This window comes from Alligator mississippiensis, chromosome 11 (genome assembly GCF_030867095.1).
Source record: "Alligator mississippiensis isolate rAllMis1 chromosome 11, rAllMis1, whole genome shotgun sequence".
In the NCBI taxonomy this organism is placed as follows: domain Eukaryota; kingdom Metazoa; phylum Chordata; order Crocodylia; family Alligatoridae; genus Alligator; species Alligator mississippiensis.
In genome coordinates, this window is record NC_081834.1 from 53,005,971 (window position 1) to 53,024,878 (window position 18,908).

Consider the following 18,908-nt stretch of genomic DNA (forward strand, 5'->3'; position numbering starts at 1 on the left):
GTGGTTTGTAGGGGAGGGGGAGGGGTGCTCCGTGCGGGAGATCCGTGACGCAGCCAGCGCGGGGGGTGTTGGGAAGTCTGTGTCTAGGTGCGGGGCAGCGCTGCGGGGCTGGGGGTCTGCTCCTAGCGCAGTTGTTGCCTCGGGTGCTCGCCGTGGCCGGGGGGCCGGGCCGGGCCGGCTGTCCCGGGCGCTGTGTTGCTGGTGGAGGGGCAGCAGCAGCGAATCTTGACGTCATAGGTGACGTCCGCAGGCAGGTGGCTGTAGTCCTTGGTGCAGATTGCCATACCGGGAAGTCAGATCCCAGGTAACTGGCACTTTCCAGGGCCGCAGACGAGTTGATTTGGTTCAGCGCCCCCAGATCTCAGTAAAACAAAGACATTGAAATGTAGCGATCAAAGCGCATTTGTCTTTGCGCTTTGCAGCTGTTCCGGCACCTGCCCAGAATGGCTGCTCCCATCCTTCCTAGGGGCAGTGGGGTAGATGGAGCGGGGCAGGACACCCAGCTCAAAAACGAAGCAGCCATGCAAATGTAAATCAGCTCCCCCTTAGTCTTGCACGTGGGTGACTGCTGCCCCCTGAGTGGGGGGGAGCACGTGCCCCCCCAGCAGCCAGTCATCCACAGGGAGGTCCCTCGCGGCTAATGGTGCCCACCGTGTGGGGGTCCCCCTGCATCCAGCCTCACCAAAGGTGGGTGTGTGTTGGGGGAGGTCTGTCCCATCCCTGCTCTGATTTCTAGTGGCTTGTCTAACCCCCCGCCCCCAGCACCAAATTCACCAACTGCAGCTAGAGTGCAAGGGAAGTCCAGGCAGCCCCTGACTGCCCATTTCATGGCTTTTTCATGGCCCATTTCATGGCATCCGGGAAAAGCGCATTTCATGGCTTTTCCCGGATGCAGGGCATGCTTTGCAATGTGATGGGGCCTGTGTAGGCCAACAGAGGCACAGCTAGGCTGGAAACGTGCTCTTGGAGGTTTCTGCCTGAAGGAGAGAGGCTTTGGCAGATCACGGACACATGTGCCCTGGGACTCCACTTGCCTCCCACCTGGCCCAGCCGGGGCCCCACTCCCTTCCTCACCCCAGGGGCCTTGATCTGGACCCCGCTCCCCTGCTTCTTCCTCCGCAGACTTACCTGCTGGGGGGGTGCACATGCATGCCCCCGCACATAATTTTTTCTCCCTCTGCCCCCCATCTTTCTCTCCCTGCAGACTGACCTGCTGGGCGGGGGGGAATGGCACACGGTAGACCTTGGTTTGGACTTGCATTCAAAAAGCAATCTTGTCCTTAAAACTGCTTTAAGTGAACGTCCTTATGCCTAGGGACTTGTGTTTGTCCCTTCCCATTGGCCTCTGACCCTAACCCCTGGGACAGTCGATACCAAGTCAGTTCCTCCCCAGCTGTAGCGATTGTGCCTGACACTGCAGGGGGTTGTTACAACTGGGCAGGAGAAACTGAGGCAAGGGGGCTGGGAGCAGAGTGAGGCTGGGAGGGGCAACCCCCCCCCCCACTAGTGCCTCCCTGAGCCCAGCAGGGGAGGGGGAGGGTCTCCACCCCTTGGAGCAGCCCTGCCCTGCCCTGCCGGCTGCTGCCAACAAAGGGTTAATGCAGGGAGAGGGGGAGCTGCAGCAGGTATGACCTGTGGCTGACTCCATGGTGGGAGGAGCCCAGGGTTTGTATTGCAGCTCCCAGGAGCCCTGGAGACTGCAGGGAGGGAAGAGAGAGTGAGGGGCATGGGGCAGGGCAGGGCTGGGCTGGGGGGGAGCAGGAGATGTGTGCTGCTTTCTCTGCAGCCTTACACCTGGGGGCGAAGACCCTGCCCATCCCCCCGGAGGAAGGTGGGGAGGGGGCTGCAGGGTTTTGTCCCCGGACCAGAGCCAGACCCCACCTGGGTGAGGGGCTCTGGGCCCTGACACGTGTCCAGAGGTTCTGGCTAGGAAGAGGCCCTGGGCTGTGGGGCTGGGCAGGAGGAGCTGTGCCCACTCCAGGTGCTGTGGGGGCACTTGAGGGACCCTGGGAGACAGGCTCATGAGGGGATGTGGGGCAGGAGGCTTGGCTGGTGACCGGGAGGTGTTGGGAGACACTGTCCAGACCAACGCAACCTGGCCGTGGTGCAGTTGCGTGGCTGTGGGTTGGGGCTAAGAGGAGCTGGGGCCATGTGCAGGGCACTGCGGGAGGGGCTGTGAGGCTGGGCAGGGCAGCTGTGTCCCTGTGGCAGAGGGGAGTCAGCGCTGTGAGGGCACTGGAGGGACAGTGGGGATGTGGGACATGGGCCACTCCAGGTGCCTAGCAGGTACAGCAGGGCCTGGCGGAGGCTGAGAGCAGGTGTGAGGCTGGGGTGGGGAAGGAGCTGTGGTTGGGGGTTTCTGGAGCTAGCCCGGTTCCTGCTGCGTACGTCAGGCAGGAAGGGAAGCGAGGACAACCCTGAGGCTGCTCTGAGTGGGCATAGCCGGGGGTGACGGGGCTGGGCAGACCTCAAGGCAGGGACAGGATCACGGTCCCGGATCTCTCATCAGGTGGTGAAATCTGTACTCTCTCCTTTCCCACAGGTGGCCCTGGAGACCAGACACTGTCGGCAGGTGCCATGCATGAGTGCAGGGAGAGCGAGAGCCCAGGGCCCCGGCTGGGTGAGGCCTTTCCTGGTGGAGACAGTGGCTGCTGAGCTGAAGCCCATGGCAGCTGTGGACCTTCCCTTCACAGCCTTGGTGCAGCCTGAGGTGAAGCTGGAGGAGCAGGACCCAGGAGGTCTTTGGGCAGGAGACGGGGGGCAGGACAGCTCCCTCCTGTCATCCAACCTGGGGTCAGGGAGCATCCCCGAGGTGGTCGGCACCACGTGCAGTAAAGCAGCAGCTGCAGGAGCTGGTCCAGTGCCAGGAGATCCGGGGGTAGGAGATGATGCAGGCCATGCAGCTCCCTTCCCGAGGCTTAGATTCCTTCAGAGACCCCACAGCTCTGGAGGATGACCTCCCCACCCAGGACCTGGTCTCAATGCTTCAGGTGCCTCTGCTACCCAGAAGCCAAGGGGTCACGGGAGGCTTTTGGCCACCTGTGGGACCTCAGCCAGCACTGGCTGGATCTCCAGAGCCACAGTCAGGAGCAGATTCTGGAGCTGGTGGTGCTGGAGCAGTTCCTATCCATCCTGCTCCAGGAGATGCAGAGCTGGGAGTGGGGGTGCAGCATGACCCTGGGACAGGAGGAGGATGAGAAGCTGCAGGTGAAAACATTTCATCCTGATCATGGATGCTGCTGTCCCTGTCTCCATGTGCTTGAGAGATGTTCCCTCCCAGCCCCATCTCTCCCAGATCCAGGCTCCCCAGTGACTCATTTATCTGGTTTCCAGGTCGCAATGAGTGGGGAGGCCGAGGAAGTGTCCTCAGACGAGATGCAGCAAACTGGGGCACTGCAGGAACCTAGTGATTCCTGGGCAGAGCTGCCAAATGCCCATTGTGCGGAAAGGCCTCTGGAGGAGTCAGGAGACATGGAAATCTCGGGGCCTTGGGACAAGCCACCTCACGTGCCCAGAGAGGAGCCCCTACCCCACCAGGAGTCAGGTGAGATACAGGGTGGAGGCCTCCACGTGGGTTTGACTGCCTGCGTGTCTGTCCTGCATGCAGTGGGAGAGGCTTGAATGTCTGCCCCAGCACGTGACAAGGCTGCAAGATTCATAACCATGTGGCTGAGCTGGGACAGACCTGATCCCTGTGTGTGGGCAGCTCTGAGGCTGAGAACCCTGATCTTTCTCACTGCATGTGTGCAGCACCCAGCACAGAGAGGCTTGCTCTTGCTTGGGCCTTGTTGTGCTGCCCTGGTAACAATCAGTGATATAATTCACATTCCAAGAGTCAGTGTTCACTGGACACTTTCTTATGCCCCCATGAGTCCTCTGTGCCCAATAAGGGGCTGGTTCAGGTGATGGGGAAATGAGACTCCCCAGTGGCCTCTGGCTGGTTCAAGTACAGCTAACCCAGACCTCTGTCCTACTGCAGACTTCCCTGAAACCAAGGAGACCTGGGAATTGTCAGCACATGAAAGCTGCTCAGGCTGGTGCCCCGGACAAGGCCCAGAAGCAGGTAAGGAGCGGTGGTTCTTCCCTTTCCAGCAGCAGGAGGCACCGTCCCTCAGTGGAGAAATCTCTCTGCCACAACATTTTGATGGGTTCAGTGCTCCAGCAAATCAGCAGTTCTTGTTCTTCTGGTGCCCCTGGAATCATTTCACATGCCCAGGAGAAAACTGACCTTGCATTTCCTCTCCCCCTGCCCTTAACATGTGGATGCTAATACAGCACCAACTCCCCTTGAGCTTTTTCTCTCAGGGAGTCATGTCCCTGAAGGCTCTGACATAGTGCTGTGATCACCTCCCCATGCTGGGACAGAGTTATTCGGGCTCATCTCCAGCCTCATGACCGTGGAGGTCTATTAGCTGGAGCTGTAGGATTTTGAGTCTTCCTTCTTCCCCCCTCCTCCACACACTGAAGCCTCCATCTGCCTTGATCCCAGGCCAAGACAGGAGACTAGCAGGGCTTTCCCCATACCAGCATCACCAGGGCTAACCTGTGCATTCTCTTTCCCACCCTGCAGGTGCTGGGACCCTGGGCAAAACTGAGCAGCACTCTCCTGGCGAAGAACCTGTAAACTTGGAACTGCAGAGGACTTCCCCAGGGAGACTGGAGGAGAGGGCCTCCCTGACGCCTGAGCCAGGGCAAGTGCAGAAGAGGCAGGGCAGGCCTCCAAAGCATGTGGGGAGCTTAGAGGTGAGCAAGGCACCAGGTTTAGTTGGGGGTGGGAGTACAGCTAGGGCAGAGGGCAGGAGGAGCCAGGGGTAGTGTAGAGAATTTGTGGAGCAGAGAGGCCTAAATAGCATCAAGTCTGTGGTGATGGAGGCTGCAAGCACACCAAGCTGGCATTAGCAGAAGCTCTTTCCCACATGCAGAACGCCAGGGGTGCTGGCATGGGAAGGCCTGGTCAGAGAGCCAGGGCTCTGTTTCTAAAAGTGCTGCCCAGGCTGCCTTGAAGAACCGAGCAAATAGAACATGATGAGCTGGGCTAAAGCTGACACATGAACTCCTGTGTCCACAGCTGCATCCACATCACATTTCAGCTGAAGCCTGGGGAATTGTGTACCCTTACCTGTCATGGCTAAGATTGCAATTAGTTGTAGTTGTAATACAAAGCGATTCCAGATAGGGCTGTGAAGGCTGGAAGTAGCTGGAACAGAAAACACTGATGGTGTAACGCTTGTGACTACAGCTCTGGGTGGTGTTTGAGGACGTGGCTGTGTATTTCACACGGAAGGAGTGGGAGCTGCTGGAAGATGAAGACAAGGTGCTTTACTGGGATCAGATGATGAAGAATTACCAAACCCTCATTTCCCTGGGTAAAGCTCTGATTTTTGCTTCTCCTTGAAACTGTGTGAACTCTGGAGGTTTGTAGTCATTTCCCAGTTTCACCAGCCTCATCCTCATGAACTTTTAGCTGGAGGTTTAAATCCACTTCCTCCCCACTGTTCTGTCAGTGATCAGACCTCTCTCACATTTCAAATTGATATATATCCTTCTTCATTTAATCCAGCCACCTTGACTGGAGTCTTCCCCATTCTTGTAATTCCTGGTTCTTCCATATGCAGCAGTTTCTTGGCAACATGATCTCCCTTTGCCTTCTCAGCATGTTCATATCATCTCCAGTTCATTGTACATGAATTAACTAAGAGCTGTTTCTTGGGGAATTATTCTGATTTCCTTCCTGTCTGGTCTAGTGTGTCCTGTCCAAACACATTTAACAATCCTAGCATGCTTAGTGCTGTGATATCTAAATTCCCTTTCTCCTTTCATTATGACCCAGCAGAAGTTAATAGAAAGTCTTACCGGCCTCTGCTGCTACAACAGGGGGATGATACATTTCCTCAACTCCTTCTCTAGTGACAGATGTACATGTGATATAACCCGGGTATTTCTACCAAGGGGTCACTGGAAGCTTCTGTCCACATTCCTTCCTATCGTCTTCATCTCCATAGATCAGAGACTCTGGCTTTGCTATATTTTTGTTAAGATCTGTGCTTTCAAGCTCCCTCTGCCACTCTCAAAAGTTTTCTTGTGGGCTTCCTAAAATCCCTCTGCTGATCAGACTCCCATCATTTTGATAAAAAGAAGTAGGTTAGCTGCAGGACCTAGTAAAAAGCAGTTTTCATTTCCAGAGGCTCTTTAATACAAGGGCTTGTTCTGGGTTGTGCACAGGGTTGAAGTACTTAGCTTTTACTAGGTCAGCTCACTTTTCTGATGCTTTCTTTTCCCTCCCTTTCCCCCAGAATATTTTGTTAGGGAAGTGCTTCAATATTTTCTGTAGCTCAACAAAGACCATGTCGATCATTTCTATATTATGGCCTTTCACATTCTGTGAAATGTGTCTCCTTTTGTCCATATCCATGACTCCCAGAAACTGTGTCAAACCCTGTAGTACTTGCCAAACTGTGCACTCATCTCCCCTCCTGGTATGATCTTCCCAATGGATGGGATGACTGCTCAGTTGCAGCTACCGTTATTATGAAATCATCTTTTCCTGGCCCTGGTGATGATGAATTACTCTCTCCCAAAAAAAGTCTCATTGTTAGCCACCTGTCATGTATGCTTTTCACTGCCACAAGTCCTTTCATTAAGCTCATTTTCACTCCTTGTCCCGGAATTACACTGATAAGGTAAATATTATCCATTCACAAGTGTGTCCAATATCTCTTCTTGGTACTTTGAAAACACTGAAAGCTTTATGTTTTTGGTACCAAGTACCTCATGGATCACTGCATCCCCATGCCTGTCCCTGGTGATACTGTCAGTTTAGTGCCCTTTCTAAATCAGGAGTGGTTTGTGCTTTGTTTCCTATGACCATCCCTCCACCACCTGGGTGACAAGAACCATCATCTCTTGAAGGCTTCTCCCTGCAGTGCCTTCTCTTTCTCCAATGCCCATTCTCCTTTGTCCATCAACACCCTACTAGACACCTTGAATTCATTGGATCCATTCCCCAAATCCCGGCTGGTGATTCTGCATCCAGTACCCAGTCACAAATGCTCTTTAACCACTGCCCAAACAGGATATCAGGGTCCCACACCTGACTTAATCTGCAGCATCCAGCAAGGACAAGTGGAGCTCTGGATCTGTGATGATGAGGTCTGTGGGGAAATCTCAAGATCAGAGGACCTGCTGCCAGGTGAGTTTTGGCTGTCCCCTCCACCTGACTCTGCTCTCAGTAAAGCTCCATGGCCAGAGTGCCAGGGGGACCCGGAAACTGCTGGCCTGCTCTGTGCAGCCATTCCAGGGTGCTGACCTCAAACACAGTACATTATGCTGTAATGCAGGGGCGGGCAATTATTTTGGGCAGAGGGCTGCTTACTGAGTTTCAGCAATCCATCTAGGGCCGCAAGACAGGCAGCTCAGAGCAGGTTAATATTACTTTTCTAAATTTTTTAGGGGCCCCACGGGCCAGATAGAACGGCCTGGCGAGCCACATCTGACCCCTGGGCCACATTTTGCCCACCCCTGCTGTAATGTGTCCAGGCAGGTGTTTCCACCCTATGGAATTCAACAATATGGAGACAAGCAACTGTTCCCTTCTACTCCTTCCTAATGACAGATGTTAGGGGACAATCAGGTTTGCTGTCTTGATTTTTTTTTTGGCCTAGATCCAGTTTCCCTAGGCTGCCATGATCTTAAGTTTCCATCTTCACTTGGCAATATAAGAGTTCATTCCCCAGCACAAGGCAGCCATACCTCTGTTACACCCTCTTCCAGAGTATGATGGTATTTGTAGTCCCCCATTGAAATCAGCATGGTATACAGAGGCTTTGCGTAGCCATTCCTGTTAGACAGGAAAGAAACTGAGGGTCTCCCTGGCTTCTCCTGGTCAGGCTAACCTAGAAGCCAAGAAGAGTTTCACCAGGGTTTCAGGCTGCATTAAATGGTTCCATGACATAGGTGGGATTAACAAGATTTCAGGTTGTGGGGGGAAGTGAATCCTTTGTGGTTTGCACCAGAATTGCCCCCATCCTGTTTCCTCTCTGAGGCCTGAAGTGTCACAAAGCCTGAGACTCAGCACAGAGTCCTGGTTCAGGTTCATGCCAAAGCCTTAGACCCTTTGAAGACTCCTGTGATATGGAGGCCATCTGGGACCCATCAGCAGAGGAAATCTCTGTGGGTGCGTTTCTTGAACACGACCTTTCCCTGGAAGCAGGCAGGAAGCACAGCCCTGCTCCTCTCAGAAGAGAGAGCCACAGCTCTTAAGTCCTCCCCTCATCTTTAGCCCATTAGAGCAAGAAGCTATTCACACTGCCCTAACACACGTGTCCCACGTGTGCTTGTCCCAGCAGGCCCTGGGGCGATGCTATGGACAGCTGGGCCAGAAATTCTAAGAGTCTGGCTCTGAACTCCACTGAGTAGGGAACACTAGCCCAGCACTGGGACCTGCTCCTCCCGTACCCCCAGCACTTGTGGTTTTGGCAGGAAGCAGGGCCATCCCTAGGGGGAGGCAAATCAGGGCAACTTGCCCCGCGGGCAGTGCCGTACAGGCCCTGCCATGGCCACCATGCATCACCACTGCCGAGCACCACCAGCTCTGCCACCGCCGAGCACCACAGGCTCCAGCTGCTCACCACCCCCTTCCCCATCATTGATGCTGCTGCCGACAGTTGCTTCTCCCACCCCCTGGCCATGCACAGACTGATATGCCCCAGGCCCCGCACACCCCTAGCGATGGCTGTGGCAGGAAGACCTTGTTTTCTTGAGAGAACACAAGTGCTAAGGTCCAGGCCTGCTCTGAGGCCCATCCCAGCTGAAGTAATAGCAGTAATAGCCCGCTGCCAGTAGAGCAGGGACTAATCTGGAGTTTCTGTTCCCCACGTAGGAGGTGCCTGGCTGCTGAGCAGAGCTGAGGAGCAGCGTGCTGAGGAAAGGTCTGCAGACCTGGAACCAGCACAGTCTTCCCTAGCGAGTTTGGGTGAGATGGACTCCCTGAGACCTGAAAAAGAGCCATGGCACAAGAGTCAGGAGAGGCCCCAAAAGCAGAAGGAGAATGTAGCAATGAACCAGGTACCGTCTCCAGTTGAGCTTGAGAGTGGAGAAGGGGCAGAGCCTAGAAAGAGCCCTGGGTGCAGGGAAGAATTTGTGGAGCTGAGAGACCTCAAGAGTCACTGGAAAGATGCACTGCATCCAAGCCAAAGCATTGGGGAGGGCCTCAGAGGGAAGCAGGAGCTCACTGGCAAGCACAGGGGCAGAGCCCACCCCAAAGGTCAGGAAAACCTTTAAGTGCCTATTACTCCTGGCTCTTCACAAGATAAATTACATTAGTCCCATATATGCACCCAAGACTGGGAAGAGATTCACCTGCCTCTCTACCCTGGTTGCTCACCATGAGACCCATTCTGGAGAGCTACCCCACCTCTTCACTAAATGAGGGAACAGCTTTGTGTGCCCCACAGACCTGATCAAGTACCTACATGTGCAGAGTGGGAAACATCATGCACAGCTGTGTCACATGTGGCAAGACTTTCACCCATTTTTTCTCCCTGTCTCAGTACCAGTGCATCCACCTGAGGAGGAAGACACACCGCTGCAGTGAGGGCAGGAAAAACTTCATCTGCTGTCAAGACCTGTCCCAGCAACAATGTATGCAGCATTGCTGCACCAAGTGTGGGAAGAACTTCACGAACCACTCCAACCTGGCAAGGCACTGGTGCATGCACACAAGGGAGAAGCCACATCAGCGCTCAGAGTGTGGGAAGAGCTTCACCCATTTCTTCAGTCTGGTCCAGCACCAGCTCAACCATACGGGGGAGAAACCATATTGGTGCTCAGAGTGTGGGAAAAGCTTCAACCGATCCTCTAACCTGGCCCGACACCAGCTGATCCACACAGGGGAGAAGCCACATCAGTGCCCAGAGTGTGGAAAGAGCTTCACTCGCTCCTCAGGCCTGGCTGAGCACCAGCGTATCCACACAGGGGAGAAGCCACATCAGTGCTCAGAGTGTGGGAAGAGCTTCACTCGCTCCTCAGGCCTGTCCCAGCACCAGCGTATCCACACAGGGGAGAAGCCACATCAGTGTTCAGAGTGTGGAAAGAGCTTCAGTCAGTCCTCCAGCCTGGCTCAGCACCAGCGTACCCACACTGGGGAGAAGCCACATCAGTGCTCAGAGTGTGGGAAGAGCTTCACTAACTCCTCAGGCCTGACTGTGCACCAGCGTATCCACACAGGGGAGCAGCCACACCGGTGCTCAGAGTGTGGGAAGAGCTTTGCTTACTCCTCAGGCCTGACTCAGCACCAGCGTATCCACACAGGGGAGATGCCACATCAGTGTTCAGAGTGTGGGAAGAGCTTCACTCAGTCCTCCAGCCTGGCTCAGCACCAGCGTACCCACACTGGGGAGAAGCCACATCAGTGCTCAGAGTGTGGGAAGAGCTTCACTTACTCCTCAGGCCTGGCTCAGCACCACCGTATCCACACAGGGGAGAAGCCACATCAGTGCTCAGTGTGTGGGAAGAGCTTCCCACACTCCTCCACCCTGGCTCAGCACCAACGTATCCACACAGGGGAGAAGCCACATCAGTGCTTGGAGTGTGGGAAGAGCTTCACTCAGTCCTCCAGCCTGGCTCAGCACCAGCGTATCCACTCAGGGGAGAAGCCACATCAGTGCTCAGAGTGTGGGAAGAGCTTCACTCGGTCCTCCAGCCTGGCCCAGCACCACCGTATCCACACAGGGGAGAAGCCACATCAGTGCTCAGAATGTGGGAAAAGCTTCATTCAGTCCTCCCACCTGGCTCGCCACCAGCGTATCCACACAGGGGAGAAGCCACATCAGTGCTAGGAGTGTGGGAAGAGCTTCACCCATTTCTCTAGTCTGGTCCACCACCCACTCAACCATGCAGGGGAGAAGTCATATCGGTGCTTGGAGTATGGGAAAAGCTTCAACCAGTCCTCTAACCTGGCCCAGCACCAGCTGATCCACACAAGGGAGAAGCCACATCAGCGCTCAGATTGAGCAAAGTGCTTCATCCACTCCTTCAAACTTGCCCAGCACCAGTGCATCGCTATCCAGGAGTGTCCAGAATATTGCCAGCAATACAGGAAGGGTTTGGGGATATATACCTGCTCAGCACCCACCAGTGTCTGCATCTAGGGAACCAGTCTCATGCTGGTGTACTGCAGCAACAGTTCACCCTTCATTCAGCCTTGCTAGGGCACTGCAAAACCCAAAGGACACAGAGGCTTGCCTCCCAGGTTTGATGTGGGTGAGATGTTAAAAGGAACCACCTCAGGCAGAAGCCAGCCCAGATACTGGGGGAACCTGTGAGAAGGTGGTCTTAGCATCAGTCTCGGAGCCTGTGCCATCTCAGTCATTCTCTAAAAGCAGCCAGTGCTCCCAGGAGGAGAAGAAGTGCCTTCACAATAGATGCCCTCTCCAAGACAGCTGGCTCCAAATGACACCTAGGGACTGTCTTTGGCTGACTCCCAGCTTCAACTTCTCTCCTGGGCCCAGGGCTCTTGAATGTGAGGCTCTAGAATTGCAGAAAGGAGGATATTTAGTGCTGGAGAAGCATTGCCTGATCTCCATCATGACCATGCCTTTCCTCCCCACCGCTTCAACCCTCTCCCAGGCCTGCACATGCCCGCTGTGGTCGTAAAAAATGGCTACTGCCACCCCATTAGCTCAGTTTGGCGGGCTTTGCTTCTCAGCCTCTTGTCAGAACTCTGCACCACCGGGTGCAAGCTGTCTCCCCCTCCTCCCCCCCCCCCCCCCACCCTCCTTCCCTTCATGCCATTCTCTATAACAGATTCCTTGGTAATCAACAGGGATCCAGGTTTTCTGTCTCCCACAGAAAAACGGAGAAAACACAAATTTTTCCTTTTAGCAGAGAAACCCATGGATTCCCTGCTTTTGCAAAGAGCTCTGCAGGTTGGCTGAGCCCCAGCCTGCAAGAGCTAACTGCAAAACAGGTGGGAAAACCCCAGCTCAGCTCAGGCTCACTCTTTCCTCCTGGAGCCTGTGTGGTAAGTGGGGCTTGCAGGGGGTTGGGGGCTGCCTCTGGCAGGGCTGGGGGTTTGTGGGTCATAGCTGGGGCATTGGCAGGGCTAGGCAGCTAGGGGGCCCCTCCAGCAGGGCTGTGGGTGGGGTCAAGAAGCACAAACAGGGTTGGGGGGGCTTTGGGGGTGAGTGAGGGGCACCAGGAAGGTGGGGGGGGGCTTTAATTTTAATCATGGATTTGGGGGGGGTTTATCAGAGAATTTGTGTTTTGGGGGGGGGGTTTGTTTTTTTTTAATCAGGGAAAACCAGGATCCCTGGTAATCAAACCCCACAGCTTAACGTGATACCCCTATGGTTGGTCTCTATGTCCTGTCCCAAGCTGTGAAATGGCAACAGACTGTGAAGAATCCCCCTCTGCCTCCCCTGAAGGGGGACAGCCCACCCCCTTCTGTTTGTTTGGCTGCATGGTTCAGGTCACCCTGGTCAGTGAGGCACCCAGGCCTGGTCACCAAGGTGACTGGGCTGTAAACATTCCTAAGAGATGGGGGAGCTCGCACTTCCTCTTCCTGCAGGAGGTATTTTGGGAAAGGGAAGCAGTTGTTTTGGAGACTTAAACAAGCATGGACGTCTCTAGAGAGGCTCTCTGGATGATTTCTGGGAGTAATAAACCTGCAAACTTGATAGGAGATTAGAAGTAAGTAAATTCAGATGTGTATTAAAAGGGCCACTGAGCCCGGTTTTTTGTACGACTATTACAACTTGCTCAAGGTGTTTTTCTAACTTCCTTTATTCTACACCCTCCCCCATTCTCTCCCTCTCTTATCAATAAAGCTATCTCTTATAGTGTGCTTGGCTGCAAATTCCTGAGGGGAGATGGAAGAGACAAGTCTCTATTGCTCCCTTTGCTCAGCTGGCTAAGGTGGGCTTGGCTATTTTCTTTCGTCCAGTATAGGAGGCTACCTTTGGATACTTCAGGCTGAAAGAAGCACCCCAAAATACCATGGTAGGCAAAGCACCCCCAAGGCTTGCAGGGTCTGTGTACCTCGGGCTACACAGAGTCATAAGAGACCAGTGCCCAGGTGGTAGTAGCATTATCCCAGGCTTTCCATGGAAGATCTCACTGTGATTTCTTAGCCCCTTCCTTTCCCAGGGATTCACCACAATTCAGAAGCTTTTGCTAAGCCTCAGAAGCAGGTGTTGGTCACATTTGTGACATCACACCCATGTCCTACTGTGCAGCCAAGTGCCCTGCTCAAGTGGTGACGTGTAGGGGGTGCACATGCACCCCCTGAGAGTACCTGTACACCCCGTGTCAGGCCGCACTCCCTGTTTAGGCAATGGGCAGGGGGGCAGCTGGGAACACCGGTGCGCCGCCCCCCCGCAAGCGCCGGCCAGGGAGCGGGGTCTCCAGCAAAAGCAGCCGTGCCACTTCTGGAAGTGGCTGCGGGACTTCTGCAGCCCATGCCCTGCCCTTTTGAAAGAACCTCTGGCCAGGGGGAAGTAGAGCTTCTTTTCTGGGTTAAATGTGATAGTAGAGGTAAAGGAGGTGCAGCTAGTGACAGAAGGTGCAGCCTCTTCTTTGGAAGGGCGGGGAAAGAATGAAGGCATCCTCTGGGTGAAATGCAGCATGTTGTAATCTCCCATTGGGAATACTGAGGTTTCCCTCCTACTGCCGAAGCCATTTGGCTCCATGAATGTCCCATAGGAGCTACTCCGAAAGGTTAATAACCCATCCTGCAGGAAAGGCCCTGGGGGTTACAGTGGACTATGAACTGACTGAGCCAACAGTGTGCCTTTGTTGCCAAGAAGGCTAGCAGCATCCTGGGCTGCATTGGTAGATGTGTTGCTAGTAGGTCAAGGGAAGTGATTATTACTCTCTAGTACTGGGGAGCCCAAATCTGGAGTATTGTGTCTAATTTTACCCTCCCCCCACCCCAAAAGGATGTGGACAAATTAGAGAAAATCCAGTGGAGGGCAACAGGAATGGTGAAGGGGCTGCAGGACATGACTTATCAGCATAGGCTGAGGAAACTGGGCTTATTTAGTCTAGAGAAGAGAAGACAGAGGGGGGATTTAACAGCAGCCTTCATCTACCTGAAGACTGATTCCAAAGAGAATGGAGCTAGACTGTTCTCAGTGATGGCGATTGAGAGAACCAAGGAGCAGCCATCTGACGTTGCTACAAGGGAAGTTTAGGTTAGATACTAGGATGATTTTTCTCACTTGGAGAGTAGTGAAGCGCTGGAACAGGTTCCCCAGAGAGGTGGTGGTACATCCATCCTTGGAGGTTTTTAAGACCTGGCTAGACAAAGTTTGCCTGGGATGATCTAGTTGGATCTGGTCTTGCTTTGAGCAGGAAGTTGGACTAGGTGGCCTCCTGAGGTCCCTTCCAACCCTCGTTTTCTATGATCCTGGAGCACACTCTCATCTCCATAATTGTCCTTTTGGCTGATACCACCCCCTACCCCCACCCCGGTGTATAAATCTGCCTCCTCCCTTTCCCTGTATTACAGCATTTAAGAAAAGAAGCTTGTGACTTACGAATGAGCCTCAGCTTTTTGGCAGGAGGGCTGGTTCATTTTGTTGGAGGCAGACACAGAAAGAAGCGGGGGAATGTGGGTTTTCAAGGTGCCCATTTCTTGTTGAATTTCTAAAGGGTGGTGGAGGTTGGAGGCAATGTGTGGAGGTAAGGGAGCGTGGGTCAAAGGAACTGAAATCCGAACCATCCCATTCCAAGGGGAGAGCATGAGTGCAGATCAGTTAAGGTCCCTTGATGTCTGTTCAGAAGGCCTGACTTCAAAGCCTGCTTCCCAAATGCAGTTCTCACTGTTTTCTTGTGACATAGTCCTATGGAGAAGAGTGGTGTGTTACTAAAAAAAAAAAAAAAAAAAAAAAAAAAAAAAAAAAAAAAAGTAGATACCTAAGCATTTGTTGTCCAGGCCCTGAGCAGGAGTGAATAAAAGCACAGGGGAGCACCAAAGTCCACTAAGGCCCCCACTATCCAAAATGGGCCATGCCCTACATGGGGATGCAGCCAGCCTTATTTGCTGCAAAGAGAAAGGCCAAATGAGGTCAGGCCTCCATTTACACCCATGGACCATGTTATACTCCAGTTCCTATTTGGTAGTAGCATTCCCCCCGGGGGGATAAAGCCATTAGATCTTCCCTTTTGATTTCTCTCTCCTTGGTTCAGATTTTAGAGGCCCAAAGGGCTGCTAAGCAAGGTGAAGTTGGAGGTGATGATTTAGAGCTCAGCTGCACTTTCCACATCTGGCAGACTCAGGTTTACTGCTGTCTATTACTAGCCCTCTCCCCACCTACTAAGTAAAAGTCTCCAGTTTTACTGGCCTCTGGAAGCCCAGTGCTCCTTTGAATATCTGAAAGGGTCCTTCACCCCTGCCCCTTTACTAGCTCATCCAGACCCAACCCTGTCGTTTGTGATAGAAATAGATGCATTCAACACTCTAATAGGTGTGGTGCTCTCATAATGGCAGGGCCTGAACCAAATCCTGCATCCATGAAAGATGTGTGACCCTGGCAGCTGGGGTGGGGGGAGAGTATGGCAGTGGTAAGCTGCGGAGCTCCTGCAGATGACGCCAGCGCTGTCGGCAGTGGGGGCGGGGGGGCAGGCGAGCACCGACCAAGGGTCAACGACCATTCGCAGCCACCGCCAACAGCCTTTTTGTAGGGGGTGCACACGCACATGCAACCACCCACTATGCGTTGCCCCTGCCTGCATCTTCTTTTCCTGTAAACTCAGCCCAGAAGAAAAGAAATCTTGAGATCCTGACCTGTCAACTCATGGGCATCAGAGTGGCTTTTGGGAAGTGGTAGCAATACTCTGAAGAGTCATGCCACAAAGTGCAGGTTCTTACAGATTGCAACCTAGTTGCCAACCTGTATCCCCAGAAACAGGCACAAAAAGCAAGGGGGAGTTCCCACTTGTACATAGAAAATCACAGGGGTTAAGGTCACAAATCAACTGGCCAAAGGTAAAGTAAAGGTAAAGAAACAGCAACATTGTGGTAATATACGCTCTGCCCTTTAATTACCTGTCACCCCCCAGACACCACCAGAAGCCTTCCCCAAACAAGCTTTTAGTCCCAAGAGCATTCAAACAGGTGCAGCTGCCCCCAAGTCTGAATCCAGCTCCTTCAGTCCACGGGTCTGACTGACGGAGCCAGTGAGATCTCCAGATACACTGCAGCTCCTCTGGGTAGGGCTGGTCAGGCTCCACGCCATACTGCTCCCTTTCCCCCTTACTCCAGCTTTCAATTTCCTCTTCTACTTTCCCTTCCCCACAGCCCCAGGGGATTCTGGGAGTTGCAGTCCAAACTCCCACCAAGCACAGCTCTGCAGACTGCTCCTGGTTCCTCCTACTGTTACACACATTACATTCACATTGGGGGTGTGCGAAGCGGGCCCTATTCAATTCAGATTCGGATTCAGCCCAAATCTCTTTCCCTTATTCGATTCATTGATTCAGATCACTGTCCCTGATTCGATGTGGCTGAGTCTAAGTCTGAAGATTCAATGCTGATTTGGAGAATCAGCGATTCAGGCAGACACAGCTTTAAAAGTTTGTTCTACATACCTTGAGGTAGCAGGCGTGGCTTGTGATTGCTGTGATGCTGGGGCACATGGAGCATCCCACAGGAGTGCGGGGCAGGGGCTCTAGTCTGCATTGGAGGGGTGTCTTGTTTAGAGGATGTAATCAGGGCAGTGAGGTAATGACTAGACTGGGTGATACTGGGTGTTTTGTCTGGAGGGTGGTGTCTCCAAGGTCAAGATCTATAGGGTTTGAGAGAAGAGCCTTGGCTACTTTTGGCTGTCAGGGTGAGGTCTGCCTGGGTTGGGAGCTGCCTAAGGATTCAGGATGGGTTCTGGATTGTTTAGTTAGGTTTGGAGGCTCAGGTTAGGGTGTGACTTGATTGGTTGGGTACCCACCTGGGGCTGGAGCCTTATTCTTATGTAATCTGGTGACCATGGAGCAGGGGCAGCTGAGATGTCTGTGTCCTGGGGCTTGGGTTAGGAATGCAGTCCTCACTCAGTTGGGTTCAAGTTTTGATCTTTAGGGAGACTTTTGGGGAGGAGGGGTCCTAGGAAAAGGGGACCTAGGTGTGGGTGGGAAGTGGCTGAATTAAGAATGCCTTGATTGGCTGGGTGCAGGTAGTGTGTTGGGTTCAGTGTTTGGGTTTGGGCAGGGGTGTTTGGGTTTGGGCAAATCTCTGATTTGAGTTTGGCCCTATCATGGTAGTAAGAGTGAAGGCTGGCTGGACTGGCTGGTGGTGTTGGGGACAGAGGTGTGGTGTGGCTGGGATGCAAGGATAGGTTGGCTGCATCCCAGAGCATCAATGACACTGCCAGGAATGAAACTGAACAGATCAAAAGTGACCATGACGCTCAAGGCAGGAGGATTAAGGAACTTGGAGCACAGTTGGGTTTTATTATCAATTTCTTCCCATAGAAGGCCAGGGTGCAGGCAGGGACTATCATATCTTGGAAGTGAATGTGTGGCTGAGATGATGTTGACATGAAGGCTTTGGCTTCTTTGACAGTGGGTGGATATTCTTGGGAGGAGGACTGGTGTCAAGAGATCCATCTGATAAGGCCTGGAAAGAGCATCTTCGGGCATTGTCTGACCAACCTAGTAAGGAAGACTTTAAGCTACGTTCCATGGGAGCAAGTTATCAAAACCCTCCAGCAAGAGCGTACAGAGTCCAGAGGTGAAAAAATGCAAAGATGCAACTGACTTCCAGGATTGCACCAAGGGGTACAAAAAAGAAGCAAATACAACAAAGTACAAAATACATCTGAATGCATACAAATGTGTGAAGTGTGGGGAATAAACAAGATGAGCCAAACAAAATGTCAAGCCAGTTCCCAGGATGTGTGGAGGACCACTTTGTGCTACAGAAGGGGGAGGATACCACTAGGGGATCGTCTACCTTGGAACTTGTCCTGACAAATAGGAAAGAACTGGTGGAGGACATGAAGGTGATGGGCATCTTGGGGGTAGCAATCATGATATGATAGAATCCCAGGTCCTGAGTCAGGGAAAGCATATGGTCAGCAAAATTAGGATGTCAGATGTCAAAAGAAGGTGGATTTCATCTGAGTCAAGGAGTTAATAGGCATGGTACCATGGGAGGATAAACTGAAGGATGAAGGTGCCAAGGAGAGCTGGAAGCTTCCAAGGGGCACAGTAGTGGGAGCCCAACAAGAAACTGTCTGGACACAATGGAAGCACAAGACAAAAGGCAAGAGACCAATATGACTGCTGCTGAAATGTCTCAAATACAAAAAGAAAGCTTACAGACAATGGAAGAATGGGCAGGCCACCAAGGATGTGTCCCAGGAAACAGCAAGGACCTGCAGGGACAAAATCAGAAGATAAAGATGAAGAAGGATCTACTTCTGGCCAGGGAGGCTGAAGACAAGAAGTAGTTCCATGAATGGGTTGGCCAGAAAAAAAAGAACAAGGAAGCTGGGCTCTTCTGTTAACTAGGCAAGGGGAACTCCTAACAAACGATGCTTAGAAGGTGGAGCTACTCAACAGCTACTTTGCCTCAGTCCTCACAAAGTATTAAGCTGCAGCCAAACACCTATTTGGATAAGGAAGAGGGCAAGCTGGGGGGTGGGATACCAGGAGACAGTCAGAGCTTTTGATAGGTCTGAATTAATTCACATCAGCAGCACCGTCCCAGGGTACTGAAGGAGCTGGCAGAGGCGATCTTGGAGCCCTTGGCAATGCTATTTGTGAAATCATGGAAGATGGGTCAGGTACCAGAGGACTGGAAAAGGGCCATTGTAGTTCCCCTTTTTAAAAGGGACAAGCAGGAAGAACCAGGGAGCAACAGACTGCTTAGCCTTACCTCAATAACTGACAAGTTACTGGAGGAAATCTTAAGGAAG

The 18,908-nt window shown here is 52.9% G+C and overlaps 1 protein-coding gene across 1 annotated transcript; it reads left to right on the forward strand.

The window, feature by feature from the left end:
* The first annotated feature begins 80 nt into the window (after nt 1-80).
* LOC102574418 (zinc finger protein ZFP2) lies at nt 81-10,933 on the forward strand. Its single transcript, XM_059714260.1, has 9 exons — nt 81-1,981; nt 2,543-2,710; nt 3,334-3,544; nt 3,980-4,063; nt 4,571-4,743; nt 5,240-5,366; nt 7,073-7,189; nt 8,879-9,063; nt 9,549-10,933. The coding sequence occupies exons 2-9, from the start codon at nt 2,582-2,584 to the stop codon at nt 10,833-10,835; spliced, it is 2,313 nt and encodes a 770-aa protein (XP_059570243.1). The 5' UTR covers nt 81-1,981; nt 2,543-2,581; the 3' UTR covers nt 10,836-10,933.
* The last annotated feature ends 7,975 nt before the right edge of the window (nt 10,934-18,908 follow it).

Excerpts from the sequence above, each read along its gene's own strand:
- LOC102574418 (XM_059714260.1), top strand. The coding sequence starts at position 2,582 with ATGAGTGCAGGGAGAGCGAGAGCCCAGGGCCCCGGCTGGGTGAGGCCT. Across the intron at positions 4,064-4,570 it reads CGGACAAGGCCCAGAAGCAG|GTGCTGGGACCCTGGGCAAA; the intron begins GTAAGGAGCGGT and ends CCCACCCTGCAG. Across the intron at positions 7,190-8,878 it reads ATCAGAGGACCTGCTGCCAG|GAGGTGCCTGGCTGCTGAGC; the intron begins GTGAGTTTTGGC and ends TTCCCCACGTAG.